The 17,348-nt window shown below is 44.5% G+C and overlaps 1 protein-coding gene across 3 annotated transcripts in view; it reads right to left on the bottom strand.

Annotated features, from left to right (window-relative positions):
• ADGRD2 (adhesion G protein-coupled receptor D2) overlaps positions 1-17,348 on the bottom strand; it is a 611,421-nt gene that overhangs the window by 385,786 nt on the left and 208,287 nt on the right. For all 3 annotated transcript variants that reach the window (XM_063936865.1, XM_063936864.1, XM_063936863.1), the window contains exon 23: positions 10,805-10,931. In XM_063936865.1, the coding sequence (XP_063792935.1) occupies positions 10,805-10,931 (127 nt within the window). The remainder of the gene's footprint in view (positions 1-10,804; positions 10,932-17,348) is intronic.

Here is a 17,348-nt window from a genome sequence, read left to right as displayed (position 1 = left end):
ATTTCAAATTTCGACATGGGGGTAATTGAATGAAGTCAATTTGTATTACCTGGAAAGGGCCGCCGGCAGGTGGGATATGGGATGGTTCTGTGGGTATTGCTTTTCCAATATTCTTTCTCAGACAGGTAAGGCATGACATTGCTCTTTTACCCGCATGAGAGGAGAATCCTGGGGCGCACCAGTATGCTCTTACCAATTTGCACATTCCCTCCTTGCCTAGATGAGTCAACCCGTGAGCTGCTTCAGCCAGACATGGAAGGTATGTCCTGGGGGCCACTGGTTTACCATGTCCATCCGTCCAGAGCCCTGAGGATTCCTGGCCATATCCCTTTGCCTTCCAGACTGCCTTTTCCTGTGTGGAACACAAATTCTGCATCTCACACAACTTTTGTGTGCTGATGGTATTAAATACCATCAGTTGTGTGGTGTCTGTCTGTATGGGAGTAGCAGCTGCAAGCTTTGCGGCTTCGTCTGCTCGGCTGTTACCAAGGGATACTGGGTCTTGGCTATATGTATGTGCTTTACATTTGATAACAGCCACTCTGTCTGGTTCCTGTATCGCTGTTAGAAGCCTTTTTATATAAGCTGCATGCGCTATCGGTGTACCAGCTGCCGTCATGAAATTTCTGAGGCGCCATAGGGCTCCGAAATCATGTACTACCCCGAAGGCGTATCTAGAATCGGTGTAGATATTGGCTGACTTACCCTTAGCCAATTCACATGCTCTGGTTAGGGCGACCAGTTCAGCAACCTGGGCTGAGTGAGGTGGGCCTAGCGGTTCCGCTTCTATGGTGTCTTGGTCATTTACGACTGCGTATCCAGTACACAAGTCTCCCGAGTCTGACTGTCTATGACAACTACCGTCAGTGTAGAACGTGAGTTCTGCATCTTCCAGTGGATTGTCACTGATGTCAGGCCTTGCGGTAAAATTTTGGGTCAAATATTCCATACAATCATGTGTATCTTCCTTTGTATTAAATCCTCCTTCCCCATCACTCTCACCTTCCACCCTTTGTGTCTGACCAGGCACACCTGGGAGAAATGTTGCAGGATTTAATGCGCTGCATCTCCTTATGGTGATGTTTACTGGGGCCATTAATGCCAATTCCCATCTTGTAAACCTTGCTGATGAGACGTGTCTGGTTTGGGCAGAATTCAATAAGGCAGATACCGCATGTGGTGTATGGATTGTGAGGTTGTGGCCTAGCACGACATCTTCGCTTTTTGTCACTAGCAATGCTATCGCCGCAACGCTACGCAAGCATGTGGGGAGGGATCGCGCTACCGTATCTAGCTGAGCGCTGTAGTATGCAACTGGCCTGCTGGCGTCACCGTGCTTTTGGGTTAGTACACCTGCTGCGCACCCAGCACTTTCTGTTCCGTATAGTTCAAAGGGTTTCCCATAGTCTGGCATACCTAGTGCTGGTGCCTGCGTTAGGCATTGCTTAAGTCTCTCAAATGCTATTTCGGATTTGTCTGTATGCGAAATCCGATCAGGTTTGTTTGAAGAGACCATTTCCTGCAAAGGTAGTGCCAATATGGAAAACCCTGGGATCCAATTACGGCAATACCCACACATTCCTAAAAACGTCCTGATCTGTTGCTGGGTTTGTGGCAGTGTCATGTCTCTAATGGCTTGGATTCTATCAGCGGTCAGGTGTCTCAGTCCTTGTGTTAGACAGTGTCCCAAATATTTTACCTTAGTTTGGCATAATTGCAACTTGTCTTTGGAAACCTTATGTCCTGTGTCTGAAAGATGAAACAGGAGCTGTTTCGTATCCTTCAGGGAAGCTTCCAGCGAATCTGAACACAGCAGTAAATCATCTACATACTGTATCAGTACTGATCCACTCTCTGGTTGGAAAGACTGTAAGCAATCATGCAAAGCCTGAGAAAATATACTTGGACTATCTATGAAACCTTGGGGTAACCGAGTCCACGTGTATTGGACTCCTCTGTATGTGAATGCAAACAAATATTGGCTGTCAGGGTGCAGAGGTACCGAAAAGAAAGCGGAGCAGAGGTCAATAACAGTGAAAAATTTGGCAGTGGGAGGAATTTGCATTAGGATGACAGCTGGATTTGGCACTACGGGGAACTGACTCTCAACTATTTTGTTAATCCCCCTTAGATCCTGCACTAGTCTGTAACCCCTCCCCCCACTCTTTTTAACAGGGAAGATGGGACTATTGGCTGTGCTGGACGTTCTTACCAGAATGCCCTGTTGTAGCAAGCGCTCTATTACTGGGAAAACTCCTAACTCCACCTCTGGCTTCAGAGGATACTGTGGGATTTTTGGAGCTATCCTACCATCTTTTACTTGTACAACTACTGGAGCTACGTTTGCCATTAATCCAGTGTCCTGTCCATCTTTTGTCCAAAGTGACTCTGGTATCTGAGATGTCATCTCTTCTATTTGGGATGGATTCCTATTTGTCATGATGGTGTGTGACATTAATTTTGATGGGGAGTCTAACATGTCTCGTACTTCCTGAGCGTGATTCTCAGGAATGTCCAAGAATACACCTTCAGGAGTACAATAAATGACGCAACCCATTTTACATAGTAGGTCTCTACCCAGGAGATTTGTCGGTGCCGATGCAGCCAGCAAAAAGGAATGCTTGGTATGCAAGGGTCCTATTGTAATCTCGGCTGGTTTGCTAACAGGGTAGTGCTGGACTACTCCTGTTACTCCCATGGCTGGAATCGTCCTACCAGTGGTTCTCATGCCCACTGTTGAATTTATCACTGACTTGGCCGCCCCTGTGTCTACAAGAAAGTTTAAAGTTTTACCAGCTACATTGATTGCGATCTCGGGTTCATTTCCAAGGCTTGCAATCAATTTTACTGGCTGCAGATTACAGGTATGGCCACACCCCTATTGGGTATGCTGACCTCCCTGAATCCCGCTGGCAGCAACTACTTGTGGGGGAGTTAGCTGGGAACTACCAGAGGCATGCCAATCTCTGTTCGGGGGGTATCTTTTTGTTTCCCCTGTATGTGGCTCAAAACTCCGCCTCTGTGGACCCTGCTCCCAATGTCGTGTGTCGTGTCGTTGTCTAGGGGGTTGAAAAGATCTTTGTACACTCTTTGTTCTACAGTCTCGTGCATAGTGTCCCTGTTTGTTACAAGAAAAACATGTTATTACACTTGACTTACCCACAGGATTCGGTGGTGCATACGCAGGCTGCCTTGTGGTCAGCGCCTGTATACTTAACTGACATCAACTTATCACTTTGCGACTCCCTGTGTCTAGTGATGTTTCTGTCGTGATCAATAGCAGCCTCTCTCAATGTGGACACCGACAGACCTCGCCAACATGGTTGCGTGGTCTGAACCCTAGTCTTTAATGTTTCCTTTAAACCATCCATCAGTACAGATACTGCTACGTCTTGATGGTTTGGGTTGGTCCTAATGTCTTCTATTCCAGTGTACTTTGCCATTTCTAATAGTGCCCGGTGGAAATATTCTGCTGCCGTTTCGGACTCTTTTTGTTTAATGGAGAATATCTTGTTCCATTTAACTACGGCTGGGAAATACTCCTTTAGCTGTAAATTTATCCTTTTTACGTTATCCTTGTTGTACACGTCTGTAAGCGGTACATCTTTATCTAGTCCACAATCAGCTAAGAATTGAACTGAGTCGACATTGGAAGGTAAACAAGCTCTTAGCAGTATCTGCCAATCCTTGTTGTTGGGTTCTACAGTGTTACCTAGATCCCTGATGTATTTTTGGCTAGCAACTAAGTCTTTCCTGGGGTCAGGAAATTCGGACACTATTGTTCTTAATTCCATTCGGGAAAATGGAGTGTACATGGCAATGTTCCTTATGGGAGTGGCTCCTGATACATCTGTTTTCCCATTGGGAACTGCTATTACTCTAACAGGGTTAACTCTAACAACCTCATTCTGTGTAGATTCTACAACTTGTGGTGAAATTGTTTCGGTATAATGCATGGTGCCGTACTTACCCGTTGACACGACCTCACCTATCCCTCCGCTAGGGGCCTTCACTAATCTCGTGAGTGGTGCAGTTCCTACTGTGGTTTCTGATATGGTGGCCGCTAGAGAGAGTGCTGAAATTGTTGCCGAATCGTCTTCTTGATCACACTCCTGAGGAAAGTTCAAAACAGGGTACAACTTGCACGGGTTAATACTTGCATGAGTTACTTGGTTAACATCATTAACATTTACAGGGTTACTAAGTGTTTGTGTTTTACAACCCAGTGCGTTTCTCTCCGTAATCAACTTCTCTCCTGCTATGTATGGTGGTGGCGGGGCTGTGGCAATCAGTTTCCTGACTGCCCCAGATCCCGCCGCCAGAGCCAAACCTCTCTGTATCTCACCTTCCTGTTGCCACAACTGTAAATAATCATAATGCTGAATTCGTCTCTTTGTTGATTTTATGAGACATATCCTCCTCCTTAAATTTTGTAACACTTCTGGACTGAAGCTACCTATTCTTGGGAATTTCTCCCTGTCTTGTACAGTCATTCTCTCCCATTCATCACATAAAACCTCTGTGTGACTTCCGTATTTTTCACACATGATGTACCTTGCCGACCCGACTGGTCGGTTCTCTGAATCAACCCGAACCGAGGTTGATCGCCCCCTACCTGAACAATTGGCCCCCATAATCTGCAGGTGTTGCTTACTACTCCTTTGATCTTTATATCACGGTCTTCAGCGAACCCTTACAGCAAACCAAATTATTCAAAATAGGCCGGCGGTGGCGGTTTACCGAGTACCCCACTCACTCGCCCACCTCGACCAATACGACCTGATCACACCGATATGGTGCTGGCGTACTCGATACAGGGCCCTACCAAAAAACCTTCTGTTTACTGGAACATACGAGGGTTACCCGAAGGACACTTACTCTTTCCAGTAAAGGTGGGGTTGTTAGATAGTTCCTGAGTGACCAGCGAACTTCCCTTTAAAAATAAAAAATTACACAAATCACGTCAGAATGTACAACTAGCGTTTATGACCTTTGTACGCAAAATGATACTAGTCAGGTTTACTAATGCACACAATGACGTGCGGTACAATCGTTCAGTACATAAGCACTACTTGTTATGTACTGAGAGATCAATGGAATCGAAAATTGCGGCTGCGAATTCCTTCAGCCAGAGCTTCCAATGGCCTATATGGGTTTTAGCACCAACCCCCGGGGTTGTGCTTCTTACCTTTATAGCGGACTTCTTTGTCTCCTTATGACCTCCTGGTCTTGTTCTTGTGACCTCCTGGTCTTGTTACCTTGTGGTCCGCTATACTCTAATGCTCAAATATTATTTAACCAAGGATGCCTCCCTAGCCACCGTATATGTCACTTACACGTATGTCCTTTACGAGTACCCGATTTCTTTTTGGTTCAACCTCTAAGTTATATAAACTTATGTAATACAAAAACACACTCACTCAACACATGTACACTTTCGTTTCTATATCTATTTCTGCGCAGAAATTTTCTTTAGCCCAGCTGTGTTACCAATTAGGAGCAGGATCTGTTAAACTAAATTTCAGATTTCCAAAAATAGACTTGCGTTATTTACCGCGTCGCGTTATCTACCGCTTTGCGCTAATTATCGCTTATCGTGACTTGAGCTACGTGGGCGTAACCGGACGCTACGTTGCGTAATGAACGCTGCGTGCGTCGGCCTTTGGATTGCGTACGCTAGTCTTTGTTAGAGACACGTGTACGCAAAACAAAGATCCACCGTAACACAATATACTTTTATCAATGTAAACGATCCCTGATCATCTACCGCGTACCCCACTGGCTTTGCCTTATCTCCCAGGCAAACCTGTGTGTTTGTCTACACTTTTAACTATTACCTCTATTCTTAAACTATGAAATAACAGCAAATCTCTTTTAGCACTTTCTTTCAACTATAAAACTGGCAAACAGGATAGTGATATACGAAAAATGAAATACACAGATGGAAAAGAAATGTAGATATATATATGTATGCGTGCGTATATACGCAAGACAGAAGAAAAATAAACAGTTTTAAAAAAAACACAAGCGTTTTGTTCTTACCTCCGGTTCCCGGATTCCTTCAGCACTCTTTATCTAAGCGAAGCAGACGCTTATCCCGTCAGCACTGCGAGACAACCTCCCACCCTTTGCTGGGGGATAATGTCTGCTGATCTACCTAGTGCAGATATGAGAAGGACAGGACGAGTCCCCAATTGACAATGCTAAATTCTTTTGTCGTATAAACAACCCTTAATGAAGTCTAAGAACACTGTACGCTGTTTACTTAAGAAGTACCGTAAGGGTACGCTAGTTGCGTAACGATCGCTCAGCCGAAGGCGAGACGCTCAAGCGTCACGTTCGCTCACGGCCCAGTGATCACAGGACAGCACGTTATTGGCTATGACTAGAGTAATGATTCGCTATGGCGTAGCGGACGCTCGAGACCACGAGGAGATCACCAACGGCGCAGACGCTCACAACGCTATACCTTTATGTCTAAACCTTTTATCAATGAAATACACAGAATACCTTAATGTGAATACAGGGTGTAAGTGCAACCTTGTGTAACCTGACTAATTACAAAGCTGCTTGAGCGTCACCGACGCTCAAGTGAACACTTAAAACTATAGGAAATACACAGATACTGGTTTAGGGTCCAAAGCCTATTAACTGTATTATATCTAATATACTTGTAAAAGAGAATAACAGTACAAGTGATACACTACAATATAACAGATACTTCCTAACCAAAATACGATACTATCTAATACGATACAATACTAGTCTAGGGGAGATGTGAGAGAAAAGAGAAGGGAGAGAGAGAGAGAGAAATGGAGAGAGATGAGAGAAATTGACTCACAGTAAGACAATGATTACGGAGAGAAACTTACGCACAAAGGGTATGATCGCATGCGCCTCGATATCCAGCTCCCGATTATCAGCAAGAAAACCGTTGATGAGAGAAGTGAAGTTGGATATGGTCGGCCTGCCTATTTATGCCCCACACACAATGCAATCTCATAGTCCCTACAATCCCACTGTCCATTGGACGAAGGAATTCGGCCCTGCATCATAACAAAAGGTCATAGGTTGATTCATACAGGTGGGCTGTGACGATTTCCAACAGCTCAGGTGGGTGGGAAACTGGGTTTCCCGCCGCATACCTGAGTATGAGTAAATAATAGAAATGGACATAAACTTCTTATGTCCATAACTATCCGCACGAGCGATTAATACGCTCCAAACCAACACCGGAATATTGTTAATTAAATACTCTTCCGATGGGTACCAAACACTGCTGTATGACTCCTGTTAGACCCTTCGTACAATACAAAGAGGGATTCCTCCGTTCAGGGACATTCTATATTAACCAAACTTTCAGAAACTATCAAAGGGATCATGATCTTTAAACTACGTTAATTGTGGAAATATGTAACGATTGGGTCGCACGCTACGACTACATACTCCTTACCGTAAATACGCATACCGATGCGAGCGGGTGCACGCATCAGCGGGTATGCGCTATCACGGGAAAGCGCACGCATGCGCAGCGCGGACCAGTGTGAGGTGCAAATATGGCAGTGTGCATAGAGATATTTTTCTGACTTTGACAGCGGGAGGGGTAGGGGGTCAGGAGGTGTTGCGGGTGGGTGGATGGTTGGTAGGGATGGGGCAGGGGGTTTGGGTGGGCAGGAGTTGGGGTAGGGAGCGTGAATGTTTGTGTTGTGGGAGGGGCTGGAGGAGTGGTGCGGAGGAGTGGTGCTGCGGGTGGAGTAGAAGAGGGGTCGGGGGTGGGGTGTTTGGTGGAGGGGCAGATGCGAGGGTGCTGCAACTGTGTGAGGTGCGGGTGCGAGGGTGCCGTGGGTGGGTTAGGGGTGTGTCGGTGGGTGAGTGATGTGTGGGTCAGTGCTGAGGGTGGTGGAGGGGTCGGCTGTGCTGCTGTGGATGGGTAATAGGCACAGCAGGCTGTGATCAGACAAATAGTGTGATCTGAGGGTATTAGGTGCATCAGTGTTTGAGACTCCTCCAAAAAGTTGAATTGGCCAGATATGTGACTGTATGAGTCAGGCGTCTCTAGGGCGGGATGCACTAACCTGTTCTGCTGTGGAAAGACCCCGTTCTGCGTCTCCTACTGACCGGTGCTGTCCCTGGATCCCAGTCCCTGTAGTTTTCTTAACTCCCGTTGCGCCTCCTCCACGCCGCGACCACTCTGATCTGTGCGTTGTCTCTTGCGCATGCGCATATGACCCAGCCTCCCTCCTTCTGTCATCCCACAGTCGAGTGTGCGCATGACGGAAGACTGTATGATATGCACATTCGCAGGAGACAACGCAGAGATGAAAGTGTCCGCGGCGGTGAGGAGCCGGAACGAGAGATGTGTAAACTACAGGGACTGTCAGTGAAAGGCTGCGCCGGCCAGTATGAGCTGCAGAGAGGGTTTTTTCGGCAGCGGAAGAGGTTACTACATCCCGGGCTAAGTCTGCAGACGGAGGGAGCTCCGGCGCAACAGCAATGGTCATTGGTGAGAGTTCCATCCTTGCCGTCCAGCATGGCACCTCCATGTCTGTCTGCGGCAGGTGCTCATACAGTAGTGCATGACCTAGAGTCCCCTGGGTGGGGTGTGGGCGTGATCCGCCACCCATGGTATTTACCCGGGAGAGGAGCTGCGGGCGGCAACCTGCTGCCTGCAACTACCCTCCATGTCCACGGTGTTCCCCTCCCTGCAGATGCTGTCAGCGGCCATCGTGTACCTCTCGCTGCTGCTCCGGCTAGGCATGGTCACCTCCCTGTACTGTAGGTTGGTAGTGTCACTGGGCACTTTGTTCCTCAGTCTGCTGCTGGCACAGGGCATGGTGTAGTTCCCTGCAGATGCTGTACCTGTATGGCTGTATCTCCACCCATCGCTGTGACTCCGCCCAGCATTAGCTACACAGTCACAGTGACAGATCTGGGCTAATATGTAGGAGATTGCTGAAACTGGCAGACCAGGCAATTAAACAGAGTCCTGTGGTAAAATGTAATAGCCTTAGGTGCAGGGCTTGGGGGAGTTAGCACAGTTTTTTAAAGCAGCAATTATTTACACAGCAAAACTAAGCTGGTTGGAGTGGCGTTAAAGTGTTTGTGTACACAGACACTCAATCAGTCACATTAAAGGCCATAGTTACATTTTCAAGGTTGTGACTGATGTTGGTGTTTAAGTAATCTCATAGTGGACGACTCAGTCCTTACACATTCATAAGTATGGATGTATATCAGGGAAGGGCGCTGTAGCAGCATTTGGATAAAGCTGCAGATGGACGACCACTGAAAGTCTGGGGTTACAGATGTGTCCCCTTGCATCCTTGCTGCAGTCACGCCAAACAGCCCTTCAAGTCACACCATGCCGTATCAGGACTCGGTAGCGCCTAGCGTCTTTTTTAGCATCTTTTGCTACAAAAACGCAATGTCATGTATTAGGACGCACAAGCAGCTTCTGCGGATTAAAATTATATGTCTATATTCTGTGTGTAATAGCGGCTCTATCTGTATCTGAAATGAAACGTTAGTGTTTTCCAGGAAAACACTGTAGCATAGCATTTTGTATGCTATTACAGTCACAGTTACACATCGAATATAGGCATGCTGCATATCATTTTAATCAGCAGAATCTGCTTGTGCATCCTGTTGCATTACATTGCGTCTAAGACACATTTTCGCGGCAAAAGATGCTCAGCGCTACGTCTTGTAGTGCATGGAGCAAAGTTGTAAGAGGACACATCTGTACCTCTGAATCAAGCAGAAATTAAATCAATGATGCAACAGAAGGAGTATAGAAATGCAACTATTTTTGCATGCAGAGAAAATACATGTAGCACACATATACTGGGCAGAGCTGGGATGTCTACATTTCACATTCAAAATTTGCTCCTCCCTCCAGATGAGGCAAACACCCCCCCCCTCTCCCCTCCTAGCAGGTGGCCTACTTGCTCCTTTATCTTTACTTCTTTCTCTCTTACCGGGTGGTCTTCTGTATGCCGGCGGCCAGGCCCCTGTCGACCAGCATACCGGCGCCGGAATCCCGACCGCAGGCATACCGACATATTTTCTCCCTCTTGGGGGTCCATGAGCCCCCTGGAGGGAGAATAGATAGCATGGCGCGCGTAGCGTGCCACCGTGCCCGCAGCGTGGAGAGCGCAGCAAGCCTGCAGGGGCTCATTTGCGCTCGCCCAGCTGTCGGTATGCCGGCGGTCGGGATTCTGGCACCGGTATGCTGTTCGCCGGGACCACGTCTGCAGGCATACCATACTACACCCCTCTTACCTACTCTGTCTGCTCTTTTTTCCCCTCTATTATAATACTGTTAGAACTCACAACTGTTAGAAGTTGAGTAGACATTTTCACTGTCGGTACTTCACTAGGCGTAACATTTTGTTATCATGTCCAGTCTAAGCTTTTTTTCTTCCATGGCTCATATTATTAGATGATGTGTACATGTACCGATATGTCATGTATGGTGCTTATACACTACATTGTATTGTCAATTTGTCACTGATTAAAAGTTTATTTAAAACAAAAACAAAATTGCTCCTGCAGCACAAAATGTTTTTTTTTGTGATGTGTAAAATTGCACCTTCTAGTTGGATTTACTTTTGACCCTAAATTAGGAAATAAGCGTAGCCCATCAACAGCACCTGTCATGTTGGTAAATGTTATCTGCAATATGTCTCTTCCATTGATATGGTTTAAGGTTAAGGCAAGTGCCGCGTCAAATTCTGCGAATTGACTGACTCATTTACAGTTAATTACGTGATCACCAAAAGAAAAACATTGTCAGCGATCTTACCCTTGTTAATGGCGTTCTTCAAAGGTGCTTCTGAGAAATTACTTTTAGGTGGGGTGAGACTTGGTTTATTAACGTCCCATGTAGTATTCCTCGGGCTTGATAAGTAGTTTGTTGGTTGAGAGCAGTTCTGAAGCAAGAAAACATTGTTACATGACATCTTTAGTACCCTAATAAAATGCCGGTGGGGTTCTGAATGTCAAAATTAGTTTTGTTACAGGAACAGATGCGTTACAGTCAGGGCAGTTGAGAGTCTGGCCGGGTTCATGTACTTTTTAGAGGGTGTGGCCTAACCACAGGAGATATGGCCCTGCACCCTTAGAAAAAAATACAGAAAAAGAATAGTACTTTAAGCACCTCCCTGGCCACAGTGCAGCCCAGCACACAGCAGTGTATGCTGGGCTGAGGAGATGAGCCACAGCTGCTATTGCCAGGTAAAAGGGGGGGGGACGGCAGAGCCGGATTAAGAGGGGGGCCCCGGGGATAAGTACCCCGGGCCCCCCTTTTTAAAAGGGCCCCCGCTGCAGCAACAGCTCGGATCTCTAGTCCGATCTGCGGTGCTGCGCTCCCGGGAGCCGGTGCGGCGGCTCCACATGCAGGGCACTTGTGAAATCTCTGTCCCCACTCCCTCGGCGGCTCAATACGGCGCGGCTCTCTCCAATCAGATGCTGGCGGCAGCGGCGCCGCACGCAGGGAGTGTATGGAGGATGGACAGCTGAGCGACGGCTCAGCTGTCCAATCATCTGTGGAGCAGCAGCCTGTGGCTCAGCCATTGGCTGGGCGCACAGGCTGCAGGGAGGACAGCGTGTGGAGCTAGCCTGCACCCAGACAGCACCCAGCCAGCACCATCATCAGAGCAGAGCAGTATTAGGTTCTGGGTTATTAATATATATATATATATATGTATATGTATATATATATATATATATATATATATATATGTATATATATGTATATGTATATATATATATGTATATATATGTATATATATATGTGTGTGTATATATATGTATATATATATGTGTGTATATATGTGTGTGTATATATGTATATGTATGTATATGTATATATATATATGTATATGTATGTGTGTATATATATATATATATATATATATATATATGTATGTATATATATATATATATATATATATATATATATAGCCCGGCAATCCTCAAATGGTAAATGCGCCCCGGTGCCTCCAGTATATATATATATATATATATATATACACGCACACACACAGTATCCGGAGGTGCGGCACTCCTGGCAGCTTGGAAAATTACTTTTATTCCGTCATTTTCATCAGGTATGAAAATGACGGAATAAAAGTCTTTGAAACGTTGTCTTCACTTGCTGCTATACAGACTTTTTTCTTTAAGCCACCAGGAGTGCCGCACCTCCGGATACTGTATGTAATATATATTGCATTTGACTGTTTATTGGGAGAACCAGGCAATATGGACATATATAGAGATAGATAGATAGCTATAGAGATAGATTAGATAGATAGATAGATAGATAGATAGATAGATAGATAGATAGATAGATAGATAGATAAATTGATATGTGTGTGTGTGTGTGTGTGTGTGTGTGTGTGTGTGTGTGTGTGTGTGTGTGTGTGTGTGTGTGTGTGTGTGCCCTCCAAATTGGTAGCAATATTTGAAAAGAGACAAGGCGGCACTCAGAGTCTTTGAAGCAATTCACAAAGATGTATTAAACACTCATCTTATACACCGTTTCCGGGCTTCCCGTGCTGCCCCGCCGCCACCCTCAGTCCTACTCTGCATCTCCGCCTCCTTCGCACCACGTCGGCCACAGCCTCCCCATCCACCGCACCACAGACCACAGCATCCTCAGCACCGCCGCTGCTAAATACTGTAGGTAATCTTACCCTGCTGCCTTTCCATCTCCCTAGTCCCTACTGTACGCCCTTGCTGTCCCTCTCTCCGTCACTCTCCCTGTCCCTATGTCCCTGCTGTCACTTTCCCTGTCACTCTCCCTGTCCCTGCTATCACTCTCCCTGTCCCTGCTGTCACTTTCCCTGTCACTCTCCCTGTCCCTGCTGTCACTCTCCCTGTCCCTGCTGTCACTTTCCCTGTCACTCTCCCTGTCCCTGCTGTCACTCTCTGTCCCTATGTCCCTGCTGTCACTCTCCCTGTCCCTCTGTCACTCTCCATGTCCCTATGTCCCTGCTGTCACTTTCCCTGTCCCTCTGTCACTCTCCCTGAATTTTTCCTCATTCCATGTGGTATAATGTGAATTTCGATTCATACCGTGTTCTATATTGTTAAATTTGTCTCATTCTATGTGCTATAATGTGAATTTCGGCTCATACCGTGTGCTATAATGTGAATTTCAGCTCATACAGTATGCTATAATGTGAATTTCAGCTCATACAGTGTGCTATAATGTGAATTTCGGCTCATTCTGTGGTATAATGTGAATTTTGTCTCATTCTGTGTGCTACAATGTGAATTTCGGCTCATACCGTGTGCTATAATGTGAATTTCGGCTCATACCGTGTGCTATAATGTGAATTTCGGCTCATTCAGTGTGCTATAATGTAAATTACGGCTCATTCTGTATGCTATAATGTGAATTTTGTCTCATTCTGTGTGCTACAATGTGAATTTCGGCTCATACCGTGTGCTATAATGTGAATTTCGGCTCATACTGTGTGCTATAATGTGAACTTCAGCTCATACAGTGTGGTATAATGTGAATTTCGGCTCATACTGTGTGGTATAATGTGAAAGGGGCATCAGTACTAGGTAGTATAAGAGGTCCTACTATTGTGTTGCATAATGTGTATAAGGGGTATATGGTGTTGTAAACTACACTGAAGGACACGCTTCCTTTTGAGTGGCCATGCCCCCTTCCCTGGAGGCACTTGCATAATAGCAACCTCCACTTTTCCATACCCCAACTTCAAAATTTCCGCTTCGACCACTGTACATAGGTATATATATATATATATATATATATATATATACATACACACGTATATATTTTATATACATACATGTATATGAAAGATTCTTTCAAATTTACCACCGAATTGTAATTTCTTTGTAGTAATTAAAGATGTTATGATTTTAATTTTATATTTTAGGGCCCCACTGTCTTAAGTACCCCCGGGCCCCCCGAAGCCTTAATACAGCTCTGGGGGACGGGACTTGGGCCCCTGCTGGGCCCCTCCATCAGGCCTGGACCGAGGTTAATAGTACCTGCTCCCCCCCCCCTCCCCGTCTCATGGTAACCGCTGCTCACAGTTACATATCTGAAATACAACAAATTAAAGCTGCATCTTGTCATATAATTGTCACATGAGGAAAGCGTGTTGTGTATACGGTATCCACCCAAAGATGCTGAGGGGCACATATAATGTACCAAGCACTTGTGCCAAAGCTACCACAAAATTGCAAATGATAATGAGGACTGGTGGACTACCACTTGGAGTCTGCACTACAGATGTGCAGAGATGGATTACAGGTGTGGTGGGTGGGTGGGTAGGTGGGGTGGGTGGGATGGTGGGTATATGTATGTATGTGTATGTAGGGAGGGAGGGGGGGAAGACTATGCTAATAAATATTTCTAAATTTCTTACACAGTTGTGACTCAAGGTAAGCTTTTTTTCAGCTATATGCAGAATAACTCTCAAGATGCAATTACAGATTTCTTAGGTGAATTTCCAATTTTTAGTAATGTTTACAAAATATTTGAAATTCTTCATTATTCATTTCCAAGTGATGAGTATTTCATCAATGTTTCTATTACAAAGAGCAATTTTCAACTAACTCGGCACCAAAATTCTCTCCGGGGCAGTGCCACACACCTATAGGCAGAAGTGATCGACAAAAATAAAATAATTTATAGGATCTTTTTTCATTAGTAAAATGTGGAATGTTTCTTTAGAAATTGTCAAATAACTTTCACTCTTTTACTGTCTACTATATTATGGACCATATATACGTCTCTTATTTGTACACAATTATACATTTTAACATCTTTCTTGGCCAACTCATACATCACATCCTCGTAGTATTTTTTTAACCAGTTAAGGATATGAGCTGAATATTTATTTTTAGGAAACTTGGCTGATGGGTGTTACTTTACTGTTAATTTTAAACTGCAAAAAAAATCTACCTAGCACTATAAAAATATTAAAGGCACTTGGCCAGCATGTGATAGTGTAACTCTTGGAAATTCAACATATTTACAGCACATGTCTTCTGTTAGGATTTATTATTTCAGCTCTTTTGCTTCTACTTAAACTTCTATTAACCATAATGGAAACATTTTTGAAACAGAGCATAATCCTAATTTTGACTACATAGTTGGGGAACTTTAATGTGTGGATTCAATTGGGCATATGGTTTAGTGTGGTAAAAAAAAGCTTGTGCCCAATTTTGGATTACCGCGGATATGCGCACTCCTGATACTCGTGGTATCTAATTTTTTAAAAAATGGTTTCTGGGTTTTCAACTCTGAAAACCCCACCGCGGGACTTTAAAAAAATGATACTCACCTGTCTGGTGGTCTCATCTCCATCTTTACACGGGGGGCTGCTAGGAGGCTCAGGGTCTACTGGGAAATGTAGTTCTCCCACCTGCTGCCACCAGCGGGGAATTAAACAGAGAATCGCACACAGACACTCATGCATGCACACACACACATACTCATAGATAACCATACACACTTACCGCTGCGGCAGAAGATAACGCTTCGGAAGGTGAGCAATTATAGACTAATTAAGCAAATTGGAAACTTCCAGTTACCTAATTAGTCCTCAGGGTTTGCCGCCGGGGCATCAGCACAAGTCCCGGTGATTTTTCCTAAGTATAACCATTTTAGGAACAATTAGACTTGCTCTGGAGGTGCGTGAAAAAAGACGCAGTGATTTCTATAGAAATTTACTGCATCTCATTTTTTGTCCTGCAATTGAATAGCAAAACCCTGCAGGTTCAGTAAAAACCGTGCAGGTTTTTTAAATTTCCCACTCGCAACAGAATTCCCCCTTAAGACTTTAAACTGGTTGTGTATTATTAACTTGGGTCCACTATCGACCTTAGATACAGATGTGTCCTTATACATCTAGCCTCAATACGCCATGATTGTTTTTACTGAAAACTATGTCTTAGTCATATTGCAACCAAGATGTATTTTCAGCAAAAAAGATACAAAAAGACACCCAACGCTAGCACAGTTTCACGAGACCTGGCATGCTGAGAGGAGCTGAAGATGTGACTGTGGCAATGATGTATGAAGACACATCTGTACGGTATTTCACATTTTTTAATTGTACTGTAAATGTTTAGACACTACTCTCACTTTAATGGTTTCTGTATGGTTTGTTAAATCATCCTCTGACTCTATTATTTATGTACTGGAGCTTTCCATATCCCTTTGGAATTTTGTCATCTTTATACACTATGGGGAGTATTCAATTAGTGCCGTTTTTCGCCTAGACTATTTTTTAGTGCAAATGGGAATTCAACCTATGCAATAGCAGGGACTTTTTTTTTGCCTAGATGAAACATTCGTCAGGAATGAAAAACATGTGGATCGCCGAATCAATGTATTTTCGCACCTGTGCCAGCAAAAACGTGGGCTGATTTCGCCAATTTTTAGGCATTTTTCACCAAATGCCTTTTTTTACTAACAATAATAAGTGAAAAGGCATTGGCGAAAATGCCTTAAAAATGGGCAAAAATGGCCTGCAAATTGAATACACAGGGGGGTAAATTTGATAGCTCCGAAAATGCTGGAGCTAATTGAATACCCCCATATTACCTGTTTTTCAATATTTCTGTGTGATTTTCCTCTAACACTTGTTGCAATTTTTTTTAGATTTTTCAGATTACTGATACTTTAAAAATTATAGATGCATTTGTAAAGTTTTTATTACTTTCTCACTTTGTTGAAATGTGTTATTCTTTTCAAACACGAGTTTTCTATGCTCAAAGAAACAGAATCATTTATGAGATTGAGTCTCACATTTGCCACTTATACTAATTCTGTGCACATTGAGTGGTGGCGCAGAGAGAAGTCTGGAGCGGTCACCCAAGTCTACACACCTTTAAGTGCCAAAATGGAGGCTCAGGCTAGCCATGGAGGGGGAGTAACACGCCCCAACCCCCCCCCTCCCCCATGGTACGCACAATCTGTCTCTGAGCTTGTCTGACCATGCCTCTGTGCCATGCTCAACTGCCTAGCAATGGGGTCTGCCAAATGCCTCGGAATTCCCATTACTGTCAAATACTAGATTTAAAGCAGAAAAAATAAGTAATTAAAGGCATTTATACTAATCATAATGTCTGACTCATAGAAGAATAAGACTGAAAATACATAAACATCCAGTAGTACACTTCAATATGTATTTAGATAATACATATTGAGGCATACTAAGCTAGACCAAAACTGTTCTGCTGCAGATGCAGAGATCAATGAAAGTCAGCCGTAGTTTTATGCATCTCTGTTTGCAGTCTGCTTGATAGCCATCATCATCATCAACTGAAAACAGGTATATTTATGCTTCCAGACA

The sequence above is a fragment of the Pseudophryne corroboree genome, chromosome 8 (assembly GCF_028390025.1).
Source record: "Pseudophryne corroboree isolate aPseCor3 chromosome 8, aPseCor3.hap2, whole genome shotgun sequence".
Taxonomy (NCBI): domain Eukaryota; kingdom Metazoa; phylum Chordata; class Amphibia; order Anura; family Myobatrachidae; genus Pseudophryne; species Pseudophryne corroboree.
The sequence above is the reverse complement of the archived record's forward strand: the minus strand, read 5'-3'. Positions and strand labels throughout refer to the sequence as shown.